At 36.2% G+C, this 17987-nt stretch overlaps 1 protein-coding gene across 13 annotated transcripts in view; it reads right to left on the reverse strand.

Annotated features, from left to right (window-relative positions):
- The window catches only part of PLCB4 (phospholipase C beta 4), a 201971-nt gene that overhangs the window by 16973 nt on the left and 167011 nt on the right, over window positions 1-17987 (reverse strand). For all 13 annotated transcript variants that reach the window (XM_090134834.1, XM_090134833.1, XM_090134829.1 and 10 more), the window contains 5 exons: window positions 17703-17853; window positions 15426-15475; window positions 15238-15303; window positions 8193-8308; window positions 3019-3094 (listed from right to left, as the gene is read on the reverse strand). In XM_090134834.1, the coding sequence (XP_089990960.1) occupies window positions 3019-3094; window positions 8193-8308; window positions 15238-15303; window positions 15426-15475; window positions 17703-17853 (459 nt within the window). The remainder of the gene's footprint in view (window positions 1-3018; window positions 3095-8192; window positions 8309-15237; window positions 15304-15425; window positions 15476-17702; window positions 17854-17987) is intronic.

The raw sequence follows: 17987 nt of genomic DNA on the forward strand, positions 1-17987 counted from the left end.
CTAATTTAATTGCACCTACATTCATCTAGGATAAAAGTTAATTTCCCTATGGTCTTGATCACTGTTTTCCAACTTGTTGCTTCCAAACCTCTGAATGATCTCTGGGAATAATTCGAGGGCCTACACACAGTAATTGAAACAAAAGAAGTCTGTGAGAATACTAAAATTGATACTTAATATGGAAAATTGTGATGGAACCACAGCAAGCAAGATATTGAAAACCACTAACCTAGAGAAAACCACAGATGTAGAATTGAAGAGGTATTCTTCAGAAGTTACCCAACACATAGATGCTTGTCATTTCAAAGGAGCTTACTTTTAAGTCTCCTCTGAATATGTCATCCTAAAACCTGACATGGGAGTGGACAAAAGTCAACCTTTTTTACAGGTACAGATTATATTTAAACAAAATGGTTTGAAAGCTGGATTAAAAAAAAAAAAAAAAAAAAAGAGAGCTCAGAAACTACATATATCTGTGGAAAGGGAAAACATGAGTCATACTTATAGGATTTGGAAGATTAATGAACACTTGGATGTCCTTTGTATATGTATCAGACTCCTTAACTCCAGACACAAGTGGGAAGTGAGGATCACAGCAAAGAATCTTCTACACAGTATAACTTCAAATGAGTTTTGGAGCTTACGTCTAGATGATAGGGACCTAGCGCTCCTCAGAGAGTTTTTTCACGAAGAAATGAATGAAATCTTTTTTGTCCACAAGTTTTTTTCCTTTTTTCTTTTTTAAGAAAACACTTCTGGACTTTTAATTGAAGAAGGAAATAGGAAGATGAGAAAGGTACTCTAGATTTTTTTTTAAGGGGGTTATCCTAAGTCTATCACAGTATCATAAAATCACAGAATGGCCAGGGTTGGAAGGGACCTCAAGGATCATGAATCTCCAACCCCCCCTGCCACATGCAGGGCCACCAACCTCCTCATTTAATGCTAGACCAGGCTGTTCAGAGCCCCATTCAATCTGGCCTTGAACACCTCCAGGGATGGGGCATCCACAACCTCTCTGGGCAGCCAGTTCTGGCATCTCACCACTCTCATAGTAAAGAACTTCCCCCTGACATCCAACCTAAATCGCCCCTCCCTCAACTTAAAACCATTTCGCCTCATCCTGCTGTTATCTACCCTTTCAAAGAGTTGATTCCCCTCCCCTCTGTAGGCTCCCTTTAGGAATTGAAATGCTGCAATGAGGTCACCCACAACCTTCTTTTCTCCAGGCTGAACAAGCCCAGCTCCCTCAGCCTGTCCTTATAGGGGAGGTGCTTCAGTCCCTTGATCATCTTTGTGGCCCTCCTCTGGACCCTCTCCAACAGCTCCCTGTCTTTTTTGTACTGGGGGCTCCACACTTGGATGCAGTACTCCAGATGGGGCCTCACAAGAGCAGAGTAGAGGGGAACAATCACCTCCCTGTCCCTGCTGGCCACCCCTCTTTTGATGGAGCCCAGGATACCATTTGCGTTCCGAGCCACAAGGGCACACTGCTGGCTCATGTTAAGTTTTTCATCTATCAAGACCCCCAGGTCCTTCTCCACAGGGCTGCTCTCAAGGACCGCTCCTTCCATTCTGTAGGGATGCCTGGGATTCCTCCGGCCCAAGTGCAAAACTCTGCACTTTGATGTGTTGAACCTCATCAGGTTCACCCGGGCCCACCTTTCTAGCCTCTCGAGGTCCCTCTGAATGGCATCCCTTCCTTCAACCGTGTCGACCACACCACTCAGCTTGGCGTCGTCAGCAAACTTGCTGAGGGTGCACTCGATTCCGTCATCGATGTCATTGATAAAGATGTTAAAGAGCACAGGTCCCAAGACAGACCCCTGTAGGACGCCGCTCGTTACCGGCCTCCACCTGGACATAGAGCCATTGATGACCACCCTCTGTCTGCGGCCTTTCAACCAGTTTCTTGTCCATCCAGTGGTCTACCCATCAAATCCACATCCCTCCAATTTGGAGATAAGGATGTGGTGGGGGACCATGTCAAAGGTCTTGCTCAAGTCCAGGTACATGACATCGGTAATGACATCTATGGCTGAAGAAGCACCAAAAAAACAACAACTCTTATTTAGAAAACCAGGGTCTTCTTTACTTGAAGTAAGAGCATCAAATAATAAAATCAGGAGAAGGTGAAAACAACCTTAATTCTCTGATTTTCTAACTCTCAAAAGTTGTGGCTGCTTTGTTTTTATTTCCTATACTCACCTGATTTGTTCCACAGATTTCAGCTTTTACATTAGCACTCCTACTTACACACTGTGTTCACTCTCCTACAATCTTCTCCCTTCAGCCAATTTGTACATGGATGTGTCTTATAGTGTTCCTGCTACCTCTATTTGGAATATCTTTCAGAAACTTGAAAGCATGTCAAAAAGTGGTAGATAAAACTTTAAAGGAAAGTATGAAGCCAACGAGCAAGTTAGCATAGAGGCTGCTCTGTGCAACTCAACATGAACAATGAATCACAACTTGAAAAAAGCTCTTTTAAATGAACTGGGACTTGGCCTCTGAGCAATTTTATTCTCTAGCACCTTGAAGAAAACAACAGAACTATTATCTGGAGAAAAAAAAAAGAATACAAATAAAAAGGCACTTGGCTCAAGAACAACTTAAGACTTTTGCTTTCTTAGGAGGCAGGAGAAACACTAGTAAGTGTCACCCATGATGATAAGGATGGAAAATGGAAAAGAAACTTCTTTATGTATATATTGTGGGAATGTATCTAGCATCCAAATTTCTCTTTGTTTAGTTAGAACTGACATAAATGACCAGTTTTGCTTTATAAGGCATGCATATGGTACTTTCTTCAATAAGTGTTAAAAGAGCAGGAAATTGATGCTGCTTTTTAGATATTTTTTCAAAGAAGCACTTTTAGACAATTGATTACTCCCATTCTTTTTGACATGTTATTATTGCTAAAAATTATTCATACGCTTCCAAGAAAATAAAATACCACTTGAGTCTCAAAATCTCTATTTCAGATGTTGCATGTGTTAAAATTGGCTGTTTGCTTACCTTAGATTTGTGATCTGACGTTAGTGCCTGAATTTTAATTTCAGTTTCTTTCTTCAATTCAACACAATTACTTCCTCTAAAAAAAGCAAAATTGCAAATGTGTGCCACAAGTTAAACATCTTCCCATCCAGTCAACTCTTACTAATTAAAATGTTAATCAATGTTGAAGTGCTACAGCATATTGGAATGAAATTATTTCTTCTGGTAATTTATTCACAACTTACAAAACATTGTTGGATTAATGATCATTCAATTCAAACACCACACAATTAATTCTAGATTGCCCCTGCAATATTCTGTTGCTAAGGATATGACAAACGTCTTCATTTATGGTACTTTGTTTCATTTTAAGACCTAAAATATCTTGCTAAGAGAATCCAGATCCTGTCTGAAAACTGACAAGCATATTCATTACATTGCCATGATTTTATCTTCTGATTCAAAAGTCATTTTTGTTACTGTTTTGAGGAAAGAAGAAAAAGTTACTTAAATAACTGTCTCACATAGTAGTTTGGGCATGCTTAATTTGAATGACTGCTGAAAGTCTAAGTAAGCCGCCGTGGGAAAACAGAATCAAAAGGGTTGCAAAGAAGAGGCCTCATTACCCTTGCAAATTACATTGGTCCATGTAGATGAATCCAAGACATTAAATACCTGATGTGACTTGAAAACCATAAATCTTGAAGACAGCCCTCACCCTTGCAATAGGCAATACAGCATGGTCTTTATGCTCGGGTAAAGTTAGCTGAGATTAATACAAGTTGCAAAGTTTGTTTCATGCCGGAACGTCATGATTTCAAGAAGCTGGCTGGTAAAATGGCAGCAGAGGGCCCATGCTGATGCTCTCGTGATTTACCTGTAGATAGATGACTTCTACCTCTCAATAAACCTAATTTTATGGGCTGTGCATTGGGTAGGATAGACACACAGTAAAAAACCATCAGCAATTTCAATTACTATCTCACTGAAGTCAATGAATTTTGCAAGTTCCATCTGACAAGGTCCAACATTACCTATCTTTTTGCTACCATTTATGTAGAGAAGGGCTTTCAGAAGAGAATAGATTCACACATTGGAAGTCTCAGTTTTTCAGTTTGGAATAATACAATAAATTTAGAGGAGTCTACTTTGACAGCACTGTAAAAGTTCTATCATCTAGATCATCTGCTGATGTAAAACTATGTAACGTTACAGTGGGTGCAGCTACATCCATTTCATAATCTTAAACTCTTAATGAAACTCTTAAAAAGTTTATTACCTATTTTAATATCAAAGTGCAGCTAAACTTATGGAAAAAGACAGAATTTAATTATCAAAATGTATTGGCAAAGTTCTCTGTGAAAACAGTAGAGTGATGTACCTAGTGTTCCCAAGTGCCACCAGAAGGCCTGGTCATTCATTTTCTGGTCATGGTAGGAAATTTTTGGTAAAGATTTGACTCATTTGACACTTCAGAAGTAAATAAAAGCAATAGAGATAGGTTCTGACCATTGTTACCTCTGCCTGAATATAAAACAGCTTCAAAGAAAGCATCTTTGCCTATGCACATATGTAGACATAATCAGACTCTGGCTATACATATCCTATGAAAAAGACTAATTGTTTCAAATACCAAAGACCAGGCTTTTCATAGTCCTAGTTATCAAAACCATCAACTATGCCTTCCCTACAAATGCAATGTAACCTTGCAGACAGCCTGGACATAGCTAGAATTGTCCATAACTGCAGTGACCAAGTACATGATAAAACCATCAAGTCACAGCTAGAAACAAACATTCAGCAACAGCCCAACTCATAGTCACATGTCCATGCTCATACACATGCATACACTTGAATTACTGGACAGTTTTGATAAATCAGAAAGATCTTCACATGCTCCTTAAACTCCATTTCAGAGTGGGGACACAAACATGCGTGTCTCCATAAGCTTCTTCAAGATTTTTGAGCATTTTAAGTGTACAACAGAAATAGCACAGGGAGCAAAATCCCATCCATCTGTTGGTGAATTAGCATGTGATTAAAATTTTACTTTGCTGAACATTATGCAGTCAACATTTGTCACACCATGTGGCAGAAACAGACCGCAAAAAATTGCTCAACAAAGTCAGAAGACAAACTATTTTATATATCTTTCAAATTATTTTTTTTTCAGGAAGTGTCTGGCAATTTGAGTATGAATACTTCAAAAATATATTTTAAATGCTCATTTATAAACTTTATTACTTGAAAATGTCCCAAAATGATAGCCAAGGAAATGGAATATGTCCTGTACTCACTGAACCCAGGATCTCTCATTCATTAGATTGCTTCAGCCAAAAAAAAACAAAAAACTGCTCAGATCTCAGCTTGTCCTGAAATACACTGCCCTACTGGGGTGAAGAGATGGTTCTGCCAAAGTACCTTGCTGAAGGGGGTTTCAGGGCTGCATACACAGTAATCCAGAAGGAAGCACCTAAAACACTGATGTACAACTAAGAAGTGTTTTAATAGGAAATCTGACAAGCAATTTTAATTTGGTTGGTAATAAGATATCAGTAATTACAAAACTGAAGTGCCATCAGATGATTGGCAGCTGTCAAGTCCAGGAAAATATTCAGTCATGGTAAAAAACTGTATAGCTTTGTATTGGATTTGCTTCTGAATTAGTTACTTACAACAATCAATCAAACAAACAGACAAACAAATAAATCAAAGGAGTCCCCTCCTCCTCCAAAAAAACCCAGCAAATCCATAATAAACAAATAACAAGTTATGTCAATAATTTAAAATTATCATAAAGGCTCTGGAGTCTGTCACAGAAGTGTTATAAGAATTAAGACACAGAAAGTAAAACCGTGACATTATGTGAAACTGGGAATCAGATTATCATTTACTTTTATATTTGCCCCAGTTTGGAATTATTCTGGAAAGCACTGTAACATACAGCTTTTCACTATTCATTACCCAGAGACTGTCATTACCACCTTTAACTTCGTTATATCTCTTCATCTGTTGTTTTGCCTAGACAAGCTGAGACACTGGCCTCTGCTCAGGCCAACAGGAACACTGATCATCTCCCTTCTGATACATTATTCTAAAATAGCAGAGCACTGGGAAACTTTTCTCCCCTGACGATAACTGCAGTACAATGTCCAGGGCTAATTTCATAATTATTGTAGTAAAATGCACTGGCTTTATTTACAAATCCAGTGCATAGTTTTTAAAGCCAAAAATCTTATTTACTCAATGGAAATTGAATCAAAGCCAAGTTAAATTAATTTGTCCTATAGTTGATCTTTCTTTGGAGAATTAGTCTTTTCCTGGAAGGATCTACTTAGATTACAAATATTTTATAGAATGATAGAATAGCTTAGATTGGAGGGGACTTAAAGATTATATACTTCCAAGCCCCTACCATGTACAGGGTTGCCAACTGCTAGATCAGGCTGCCCAGGATCCCCATCCAACCTGTCTTTGAATGCCTCCAGGGATGGGGGCATCTGCAACTTCTCTGGAAAGCCTGTGCCAGAGCCCTCTGAGTAAAAAATTTATTCCTAATATGTAACCTAAATCTCCTCTCTTTTAGTTTAAAGGCATTTCGCCTCATCCTGTCACTATCAGACTATGTAAAAAGTCAGTCCCCTTCCTGATTATAACCTCCCCTCAAGTACTGGAAGGCTGCAATGAGATCTCATTGCCCAGAGCCCTCTTTTTTTCCAAGCTAAGCAAGATCAACTCCCTCAACATATCTTCTTATGAGAGGAGCAGTTTTTTTCTGAGCAGTTTTTTTTAGCTGAAACAATCTAATGAATGAGAGATCCTGGGTTCAGTGAGTACAGGACATACACCATTTCCTTGGCTGTCATTTTGGGACATTTTCAAGTAATAAACTTTGTAAATGAGCATTTCAAATATATTTTTGAAGCATTCACATTCAAATTGCCAGATACTTCCTGAAATTATTATTTTTTTTAATAGGTATATAAGAGTTTTATCCACCTAATATTTGAGCTTTCAAATCCATATCTTTCCAATTTAGATATAAGGATGGATATGTATTTGGGTGCTATCAATTCTCCTTTCTTGGAAAAAATATGCATGGGCTTTTTAAAGAGTTTACATAATCTTTTCATTACTTAGTGAATTTTCCTTACCCTTCTCACTTCAGACACTTTTATTTCTGTTCTAAGTATATTGAACAGACAACCAAGTATTTAAAAAAACCCAGTCATTTCAAATAATTAAAAAAAACCTAAAAAGTATTTGTGTAAGAAACCAATGCTAAAGATGCGTTTATGTTAAGTGTTCAGTTAGCAAGTGGTTACCAGCTGCTGTTGTCTGATGAATTTAAGTGTGAATTTAAGACTAACTATTAGCATAACTTTATGTAGAATTAAGTAAATCAACTGCTGCTCAAAGTCCTGGTATTATAAAACAAACTGCTATCTCAAAGAAATTCTAGCCACGGGGTGAAACATAAAGAGGAGACACTGCTGCCAGATTAAACACTAGCAGCAAGATAGCAACAAGTCCTGTCATATTATCCCAAATGGGTCTACAAGAAGGACATTTTATTAAAGTCATCAGTATGTTCTGTGAACATTTCTGAGATTAATAGATTCACATGGATAAAGGCCAGGACTTCAGGTATCGCAAACCAAAGCAGCTTTACCCAAGTCAAAGATTAATAGCAATTTATCCCAGTTGAGCATCTAAAGGTGTTGTTTTTTGTTGTTGTTGTTAAAAAGAAACTTCAACTTAACAGCATGACAGAACTCTACTATTTTAAAATGCTCAAGATTAGAAGCTAGTTTTTTCCTCAGATCAAATCATTGCCTCCTCCTGATCAGTAGAGCTGTTGACGGCATTAGTCATCTCTTACTGAATGCAATGGACACATTCCTGGGAAAAGGTAGTGAGACCAGATCAGACCAAGGAAATTAATATTTCCTGCAACACTTTTGCTTTTATATTTCACACACCGACAGTAGAAAACTAGAGAAAGGCAAACTGAGTACAACATTTATGGCCCATGGCTAAAGCCTTCAAGCAGCTCAAACTCAGTTTGATGTAGGATGCTGGTTCAAGATGCAGTTCATTCATTTGAATGATCTTTTTTACAAGTGTTTTCTTCCAGATCACAGAAACATAAAAACTATTTTTAGTCTATTAAAAACATTAAAATAATATCTTACCCCTTCTTCTTGATTGCCTTCTCTAACATTTTCTCGTATGATACCTTTTCCTTATCATATTGTGCCACTATTTTGTCAATTTGTGTGCAGTGCAACTTCTGCATAGCGCTGTGCTCCTGGAAAACAGTAGGACCTCACAATTAGATTGCTGGATTTTTAATGTTTAGTTTTCTTACAGTGTAAAAATATCGGTGTACGAACAGATAACTTTGACAATGGAATTTAGTCTGGCTTAGCCATCTGGTATTTAGTTTCCAGATATTCCATCATAAGTGCTACAGCAGTTCTCCTTTTTTAAAAAATGAAAATCTAACTGTACCTTAAAAATATAATATATTGTTACTTTAAAACAAAAGAATGATGGAAAAAAAATGCCAACTATTACTATCCATTTAACTTTACCTTTTGAATAAATGCCCATTTAAATGCAACATAAAAAAAAAAAAAACAAAACCATATTTACAAGCTCGTATAATGCCATTTAAGGTTTCTGAATATTAAGGGGAACAAAACTCATCCCAATCATCTTCCCGTCTGTATCTTGTATTGAATAAAACACTAGCATGTTGGCCATTATAAAACAGAATAAAGTTATAAGTCAAAAAACAATAAAATTTATATCTTAAATTTAAACAATAAAAATTAAATTTTTAACGGAAAGTTCTGAAAATCTGGTCTGCAACTCCCCTAACAACAACAGCAATCTCAGCATCTGTCCTGTTGCAGAGCATCTCCCTGTCCAAGCAATAGAAAGCAGTGCAATGTGATGCTCAACTACACATGCAGCCCACTGCAAACAACCAATGCCCCCTTTTTTTTTTCCCCAAACAATATAGCACACTTTGACAAACTGGAAGTAAAGAGCTACTCATGGAGTATTTCACCCTAGTGATAACCTGGTGTCATTCCAGTTATGTGATTTACACTGGTGAACTGTAAGAAGTTAATCTATGCAAGGGAAGTAAAAAAATTTTTATATAATGAAAAGAGGAATCATCAAAGCAACACTTAGGTGAAGTGCACAGGCATTTCCTTTCCATTACAAAGACTGTACCAGAAACAACACCATTAGCACTTACATGTAGACTTCATTATTAAACTTGATTTCATATTCTCCTTCATCAGAACAGTTGCTTACGATGCAAATACTTAACTAAAGCTGAGAGCACTAAATATTTACATTATAAGAGGAAAAACTGTTGTTTGTTAATTTACATTATTTTATTATTATTCAATTGCTCCACATTTTATCTAAACAAGACAAAAACCATTGCATTAACTAATATGGCCTCTTATCAGGACTTTGTTTTATAGCTCATTATTTAGTTATGCTATCCTTACTATTCTATTGTTTTTTGTTCCTATTTTCTGTACACCTGCGTTTGTCTTATCACTGTTTCTTCATTTAAAAATCCTAGTGAAAGACTTGCATTGAATTTTACCAAAATTCTAACACAAATGTTGTGATACTTTAAAAGCCTGGCACTCACAGCATATGCGCTCCCCCACGGAACACATACAACTCACAAATTTTGTAGTTAGAGTGGAGAATTGAATTCTCTGTTCTACAGAAGATTTAAAGGGAAATAAATAGATTCCATTATAATTAAAAAGTGCCAGCATTGCCAAGGAATATCTACTACTGACTAAACATGTAAGAAAAAATATGGACAAAAAGAATGACATAAACTTGACAACTTGACAACGTAACAGCCACAGGTGAAGGCACAGACAAAGAGCATCTCATTGCTTAACTACACACTTTTCTTCAGTCAAAAAGAACAATATAATTCCTGCTCTGAAAGACTGTCTGAAAATATTGCAAAGTATGAGCCATCTGCATACTGATAAGGCATGGCTACATAATCCTCGTGGTCCCATCACTTAGAACTTGAATATTTAAATTTACCTAATTTAACCATGATTAAAGTTTCATCTCTTCATCACAAACCCACTGTGAACTTTTGAAGAGACTCACCTCTACTGCTACTGCTCCAAGACAACTCCATCTTAAATGTAAAAGATCTATTGAGGACCTTATCCTCACCCCCCACTTCCCTCCTCCTCCCCATCAGTCTGCAGAACATGAATTTGGACATGAATATGAACAGAGCTGGAAGAGGAAGATGGACTACTGCCAACCACTGCACAGAAGGCACAAAATACTGGGAGTCAACAACAAGAGGTCTCTTGAATTACATTACCTCAAACCTGGAAACACTGCTTAAAGTGATTGAGCTGATATGACTTTGATTTTCTGTCTTTACTCAAAGGAAAATTCATTACAGCTAGTTGCTGCATCCAAAACTTCTGTCAAGACTCTAGAAAATGCAAGTGGTTTTCTAACATCTTAAAACACTTTCAGCATTTTTTACTTTTAGGCACAAATTTCCAGGTGGAAAAATGTTCTAGACTGATTCAGATTATGTCTGCAGATAAAACTCTCCTCAGCTATACCTGTCATGATTTCCTCAAGACGACTGAATGTGTGGTTTGAATTTATACGTCTTTTCCACAGACATATTCACAAATTGTATTTAATGATTATAACGAAAATTGAAGCCACAGTTCAGCTGAGTGGTCAGCTAACCGATACAGAAGGACACAAATCACAGCCTGACTATTTATAGAAAAAAGTAAAGAATTAGATGTAGTTCCATTTAAACAAAGGGAAAGAAAATTAAAAGTCAGTCTGTTGAATACAAGAAGTAAGATCTTAGGATACAAACCATTATTCCTACATGAATCTCTCTAATGTAACATAAATACTCCTTTACACAACTAAAAACTGAAGTATGGAAGACTTTCATTACAGAATACCACAATGATGAAATAAAGAAAAACTATCATAATCCACAACCTCTTTTGCAGAACTTTATTAATCTAGAGCCATAGAGTCATTTATACTTTCTCTCTTGCGTTATGAAATGAAGATTATTTTTCATGGCCATTTTCTTAAAAAGATTTCTTTTCAAACAGTACACACATTCAGTGTCAATATAAATTTACAGGAGATTGATTATAGGATTCATATTTTGGGTGATAACTATGCAGATCTGGATAGTTGTCTGTGGCCATATTAAATCCCCTAAGTGGACATCTGTGAATATCACCTCTGAAACTGATAGAGCTGTTTACCACGGTGGTCTGTTGCACCTTTGACAAATAGAGAATATACTGAGTAACCTGTCCTTATTTTGCTTCCTCCTCTGTTTAACACAAGAGGCACAAAAACTCTAACATCCCTGCAACAGATTAACATCCAGTAGGAGTCCATAGAAGCAGCCTGTTAAATAATGAAATCAGTGACTGACTCTTATATATGTACGTATTCTTGCTCTTTATTCCATCTTCCTATGATGCCACTCATTTACTTTACTCAGTATCTATATTGATAAATAAAAAACAAAACCCAACAAAGATCATTCAGTTATTCTGCAGTTTCATAGTAACATTCATATAAAGGAAACTGAAGGACTGTAGGCTGAAAACACTGTGTTTCAAAAGCTGCCTACTAAGATTCTAAAAAATTCTGCAAAACGCAAAATTTGCTGGCTGCATTATTTTAAAATGACTGAATATTCAGATTACTAGAACTAAGCCTTAACTAGAAGTTATACCTAGCATAGGTTTTTTTTTTTAATGGTAATCATTACAGAAATTTGTCACTGTTTTTTCAAATGCCAAACAAAATGAGTATTGTAATATAAGAGGTAAATTCAGTTTCAGAGTCAAGTATACCAATACACCTTCCCTACTTCAGAAGAAGTGGTTTTGTTTTGTAACAGAGCTGTTGCAAATGAATCAATTTTTGAACCCAATCCTCTACTCAAGTTTGTAGCCTGGGTAAGAACAGAGAGCCTGAAGGAAGAAGAATGAATTTCACAGATTTACAGGACTTGTGAAATGTTGTTCCCCTCCAGCATTCACTATAGTTTGCTCTGTCTTTAATCTCTACTTGCTTAGTCCATTACAACCTGTATGGATTTCTATAAAAGCTTTATTTTGTTTTTAGATGACTGCATATGTACCCTTTACATGAATCTCAATCCTGAATGAAATCTCAACTCTTCACTATTGTGAAATTCAAAACTCTGCACTTTTTGGCAAGCCACTCATCTGATATTAGGGAACGAGCAGACTGAACTTTATCAGTCACAGAATGTTTGTTTTGTATTGATCTCCATTCTACTTGGATACAGTTGCATTGAGTAGAGTAGACTAAAATAGGATAGGGACCTACAAAAGTTATCCAGCTGCCTGACCACTACAGGGCTAACCAAAAGTTAAAGCAGATTAAGGACATTACCCTCTTGAATACTGACAAGCATGATGAGAGGTCATTTTTCTCCCATATGGAAGTGGAAAAAGGAACAGTAAAAACTCTAAATCCAGCTCTCCAAGGATCCTATAAAAAACAAAATGATGCCTGGATTTTCAGAATACAGTACTCTCTGGCTGTGTGTTTGTTCAATGCTATCCTCCTTCTTATTTACTGCTGGTCAGTGTTTCAGCCATTTTGATTCCAGAAGCATGATAAAATTCTCTTCTTCCTCAACATACTGCCATTACTTTGTTTTTCCTGTGTGATATATCTCCTTGCAACTGTTGTACCTGTATACATACACACACATCCCACACAGTGATGTCACTTTATGCTTGTTCTATTATTATTACTCCTTTTTTAAAAGAGTATTTATAATTACATAATGCAGGGATCATTCACACTTAACATTTAAGGTATATTGGTACTGAGGCATTTCTAAGGAATTTAGAGTACAAAACAGGTAAGACCTGTGATATGCAGGAGAGGTTTAATACCTTTTGAAGAGAAGTGTTTAAACCATACCAAGAAGTTGAAATAACCACTGAATCAAAACACAGACCTGGCAGATGGGACCACTCTTCCAAAAGCCCTGTAAATGCCTAAGCTGCAGAACCCAAATAAAACCAATTTTCCATTGGGCCTTTTGCACTGGAGGGTTGCATATCCTTCCTGCACCAGGGACACTGAAGCTGTACTATGAGTGGTGCAAAAGAAATTCTAATGATTAATCTGAAAATGTGGTATCTGTAACTGTCCTACACATTTAAATGAAGGCTGATAATACAATGTGTATTTTCCTACAAAGCAACCAAATTCTGACAGCATTTCAGCAGGCATATTAATACTTCTCTACACTGAGTGTATGTTGTTAATAATGAGGACGCTTACTTCTGCTATTTCCTCAGCTAACTCTGCTCAGGGCTACCAGTTTAGCTCCTAGATTGCTTAAAACAGAGTCATTTCCTCCTTCACCCTCTCTCTCTTCCACACCTGCATGCATTCATTTACCAAATGCATTTTCCACAAGGCCAACTTTAGACAGAAAAGAGTTGGATTATTTTTTTCCTTAAATGACATGAACAATTCCCTTGTGCTTACTTATTCATCCAGATCTCAGGAGTGTCTACACCAACATAAGAGCCAACCTATTTCTGGAACTTCTAAGTTCAATGTGTTTAATACAAAAGCTTTCTGCAAATGATCACGGATTATCAACTGCACAGTTCCCAGGCTCCTTTCCAGCTTATAAAATACATTAAAAATTCTGATGAGTACACTAGGCACTTTCTTAAGCTCATCTGTGTACTACTATGGCCACACTCTTCTGATCAGATGCTCTTAAAATTTAAGAAGTTGCACTTACATAGGCCTTTAGCAAGGCATGTTCTAGACAAGCATTTTCTTTTTAGGGCAGACTTGCACTCACTCTGTTCATACTTGAAAGCAGCAGGACACAGAATAGCTCAGAACAAAAATAACTGTTCTCGAGCAAATGCTGAAAGCCCTTCTGAGCACACAGCATCTTACTGTTGCTGGCAATTTTCCACCTGGATTAGAAAAAGCAAGTGCAAATCTGAACAAATTGATCAAATTTTTGATACTATCCAGCTGTGAGAAGCCTCCTAAGAGATCAATCCCAAGAAGGCCTAGAAGCTACCTATTATGCAATGATTCGGGTAAGAACAAAACATTTTTGCAAGATACTCACAGCAACCCATTCTTACGGGATAGAGGTGCTACTTTAGACTTGGATGGCATAGACTTTTTCTTGAGCACGGGCTTTGTAGACAACATTAAAGTGAGGGAATCACTCATTTCCCCTCTGCACAGAGTCAGCACAGAGTCGGAAAGTTGAATAGTTATTCAATTTTCTTATACTATTTTTAATATTACGAGCCACAAGAAAGTGTTGATTATTGAAAATAATTTCCTCATACTTCATTACACATAGTACCGCACATCCAAATGACAGCAATGAAAAGAAACACAGTGATACTAAAAATGCCAAGATATTATTACATTAGATCAGATCTGCATGAAATCTGCAATCAAAGGGAGTTACTGCTGCAAACGCTAGAAAAGATGTGCATGCATTGCAAAATACTATTTTCTCCTGTTATTCCACTGTTTGTAACATGAGAAAAGATTTCCTAGTGATAAAAAGCAGGAAAAAATGGCTCATAATTTTATAACATAAAGTATACTTGTGTTATTGTCACATTTGAGATACCACTGTCAACAGTACCCTCCAAGCAGCTAACTATAAAGTGGTAATACAAACATATGTGAAGAGGAATAGTGCATTTCATTTTTTCAGTTACACTTTCCAGTTTTGTTTGGTAATTTTGCAGTTTCTCCAGGGTCTGGCTTTGATGCAGCACCCTCTCACATGATTACTGCACTTTTTTCAAGCTATGTGTCAATATGTCATCCAAGAGGGAGCTAGATAAAATTATCATCCAGAAAAGGTGAGCTCTGGATCCTTACATGGGTCAAACAAAGCGTACCAAAACTCAGGAAGACATAAAAAGGGTTGCTAGAGGGAAAATTATTTTACTTTAACATAAATTGCAGTACAATTAAAACAGAAACGCCCTTTATTGGTGGTGTTAGTTCCTTAGTTTTCATTCACTTCAATTAGGAACCATCCATACTAGTGAAAGTTGCAGCTCTTTTTCAATCAGAGCGTGCTGTTCTGAGAGCTCTTAATGATCTTACCTTTGCATGCTTCTTCTTTAAGGCATTCAGCTCTTTCTGCTGTTTCTTTAAATGCTTTATATAAGCCTACAAAAAAAAGAAATTGGATCAATTTGTCTGTGGTCACATTAACTGTAAAAAGAAAAATTAATGGCTATTTAAAACAAATAATTAGGAACACATCTTGAAAAGTTTATGTCCATGCTTACCTTCATTTGCTTTAAATCTTCTATCTTCACTTGAGGAATTAGGTCTATACCTAGGAAGGTATTGATACAGTTTATCAAAAACTTCATGCATAGACTGTATTTCAGAGTTTTAACATAGAAATCTTCATGTTAGTTAACAATTAATTTCTGTTTTGTACCATTAAAAAGTCAGGTTAATAAAAAAATAATTCATTAAGATGTAGCAAAAATACTGCTAATTTTCTTTTCAAATATACCGCTCAATCAATTGCCTTGTGAAAAAAAAGGAATTGATGAGAGTATTTTAATCTTACAACTCTGTACTGAAGTGTCAAAACACAGCAATGTAAAAATTGGAAAAGTTTATTTTCTGAAAACATAACAAACTATGTACATTAAAGTTCAACTTTGCAAATTTCAGAATTTTTTTACATAGCTGGAGATTGCTCCAGCAACTCTGGTTTCAGGGAGTGTTAATTGGGTGAGGTTGTGCATGACAACATAAAGAGCTATATATACTTATTCTCCTTCATTTAAAACACAAAAATTATGGAATTGAAATTTTACTTGCAACCTGTATCTTAGTAGAAGTAAACTTTGCATTTAGATTAATATCGGGTCTGGGAAAAGAAACAGTTGAACAGTTTAAGACTAAAGAAGAATTAAAATGGATAAGAAACTCAAAATTAAAAAAAAGAATTGGAAATTATAATTAAAATTTAATGCCACTATCAAATCTATCACATAAAAATAAAAGTACTGTTCAGAGGAATGAAAATTTATTCTGATCACCTGAACTCCAATGCAAACAAAAAACAATGTCATTTCATCTTTACAGTTTAATAAATGTTTTGTGATACATTACATTTATATTTATATGTGTTAACTACTCAGTATATCCTACATGTAACCGTGAACAAAAATGCTAATATAATGCTGTAAGAATTATAATTTGTAGGGTCTTTTTTTCGATTTTCTCACAGAAAAAACAACCAACCAACCAACATTAGACTGCTCCTAAGTACACTTCAATGTATATTGTTAACTATTAACTCAATGTGTTTTGTTAACTGATGTTAATAGTGTTCATGGACTCTCAAGATTCCTCCCTCCTTGTAAAGGACTTTTTCTCTTCTAAGGTGATTTTAACTGAGGAACAAATAGGACACCAACAGGTGTGCCTTTTTCTAAAGAAACTTCCTTAGGCTTTCACTTTGAAGTGTAAAGTTATTTACTTTGTTCAACAAGTCTGATTCCATGGCAACCAGGAATCAGTTGCCACCTCCTGCAAATTCCATGCCTAATTAATGCTCAATAGAACTAACATTTGTGCATCTTGATGATGATACACGAAACATGAAAATATTTTGCTGCATAAAAAAATCTGGGGTTTACTGCAGGGAAGAAATTTGAAAACATTAAGGTGCCAGAGATGACCTGTTCTATTGCCAGAAGTGAATCATGATAGATGGCATCTTATTTCTCGAAAGATTGACCCCTTCACATGTTTGTATTCAGTTATGTCTGCTAATGTTTAAGAACAAGAACAGTGCTCCTTCCATTCCCATTGATCCCCTTGGGCCAAGATGGATGAAAGAGAGTAAACCAGACTCTAATTCTTGTGGGCAATTAACAGAAATATTTATTGTGTTTCATTCAGCTGTACAAATTTGTTTTCTCTCTTAATCTGCATTACCTGCGATGATCTGTGAAAAACAAATAATCCCATTTGGCTCCATGAAGTGATTTTGTAAAGTGAACAATGAATAATGAGAAAAAAGTACTTATTCATTTCTAAATGAGCACTTTTAATATGGATATTTTTGACAATGAGCATGCCATTTCCATATCGGAGTAAAACCACACACTGAAAATATCTCTAATTGTTGGGAAATCTCTACAGAATGCAATGAATTCTAAATACTTTAATTACTTAAATCTGCATCTCTGCCAAGGGATTTGTAGAGAGAAAAACTAAAGTAGAACAATTCCTACTGGTGTGGCTTCAGTAGATCTCTGATAAATTTCTCCCAGGGTCAGGTAGGTTCTACTATTGGTATCTGGCACGCAGCTACACGAAGGAGTCACTTAGAAAAATAAATCTGTATTGGATTTACAGCGCCTTTTTGGTAATATATACAATTTTCTTGCAAATAGATGAAGACTGCTATCAGTGACTGAAGAAGTTATTTTCAAAAGGTAAACAGAACTGCAAAACTAAAAACGAGTAACAAGTACTTCTCTGTAGCTTTCTGAACTGCACCAGAACTGAAGGATTGGCTGAGGATTTTTGATTACCTTTCTTAGCATCGGTCCCAGACCCAAAGCCTGCTGTGGTAGTTGGTCGAAGCTCAGAGCTACTCTGAGGAGTCACGTTTGCTTTGGCATTATTAGCTTTTCCTTTTCTATCATTTTTTGAAGTGTCATTTGGTACATCAGCTATATCACTCTGGAAGAAACATTCACATTGTAATAAATTAATTGCTGTTTTACCTGTAGTACAACATTTGGTGTACAGGAAATTTCTGAACTTGTTTACTTTAATACATACTTTGGAAAATTGAGGTGTACTTTCAAATAACA

The sequence above is a fragment of the Phasianus colchicus genome, chromosome 2 (genome assembly GCF_987193195.1).
Source record: "Phasianus colchicus chromosome 2, bPhaCol1.hap1.1, whole genome shotgun sequence".
In the NCBI taxonomy this organism is placed as follows: Eukaryota; Metazoa; Chordata; class Aves; order Galliformes; family Phasianidae; genus Phasianus; species Phasianus colchicus.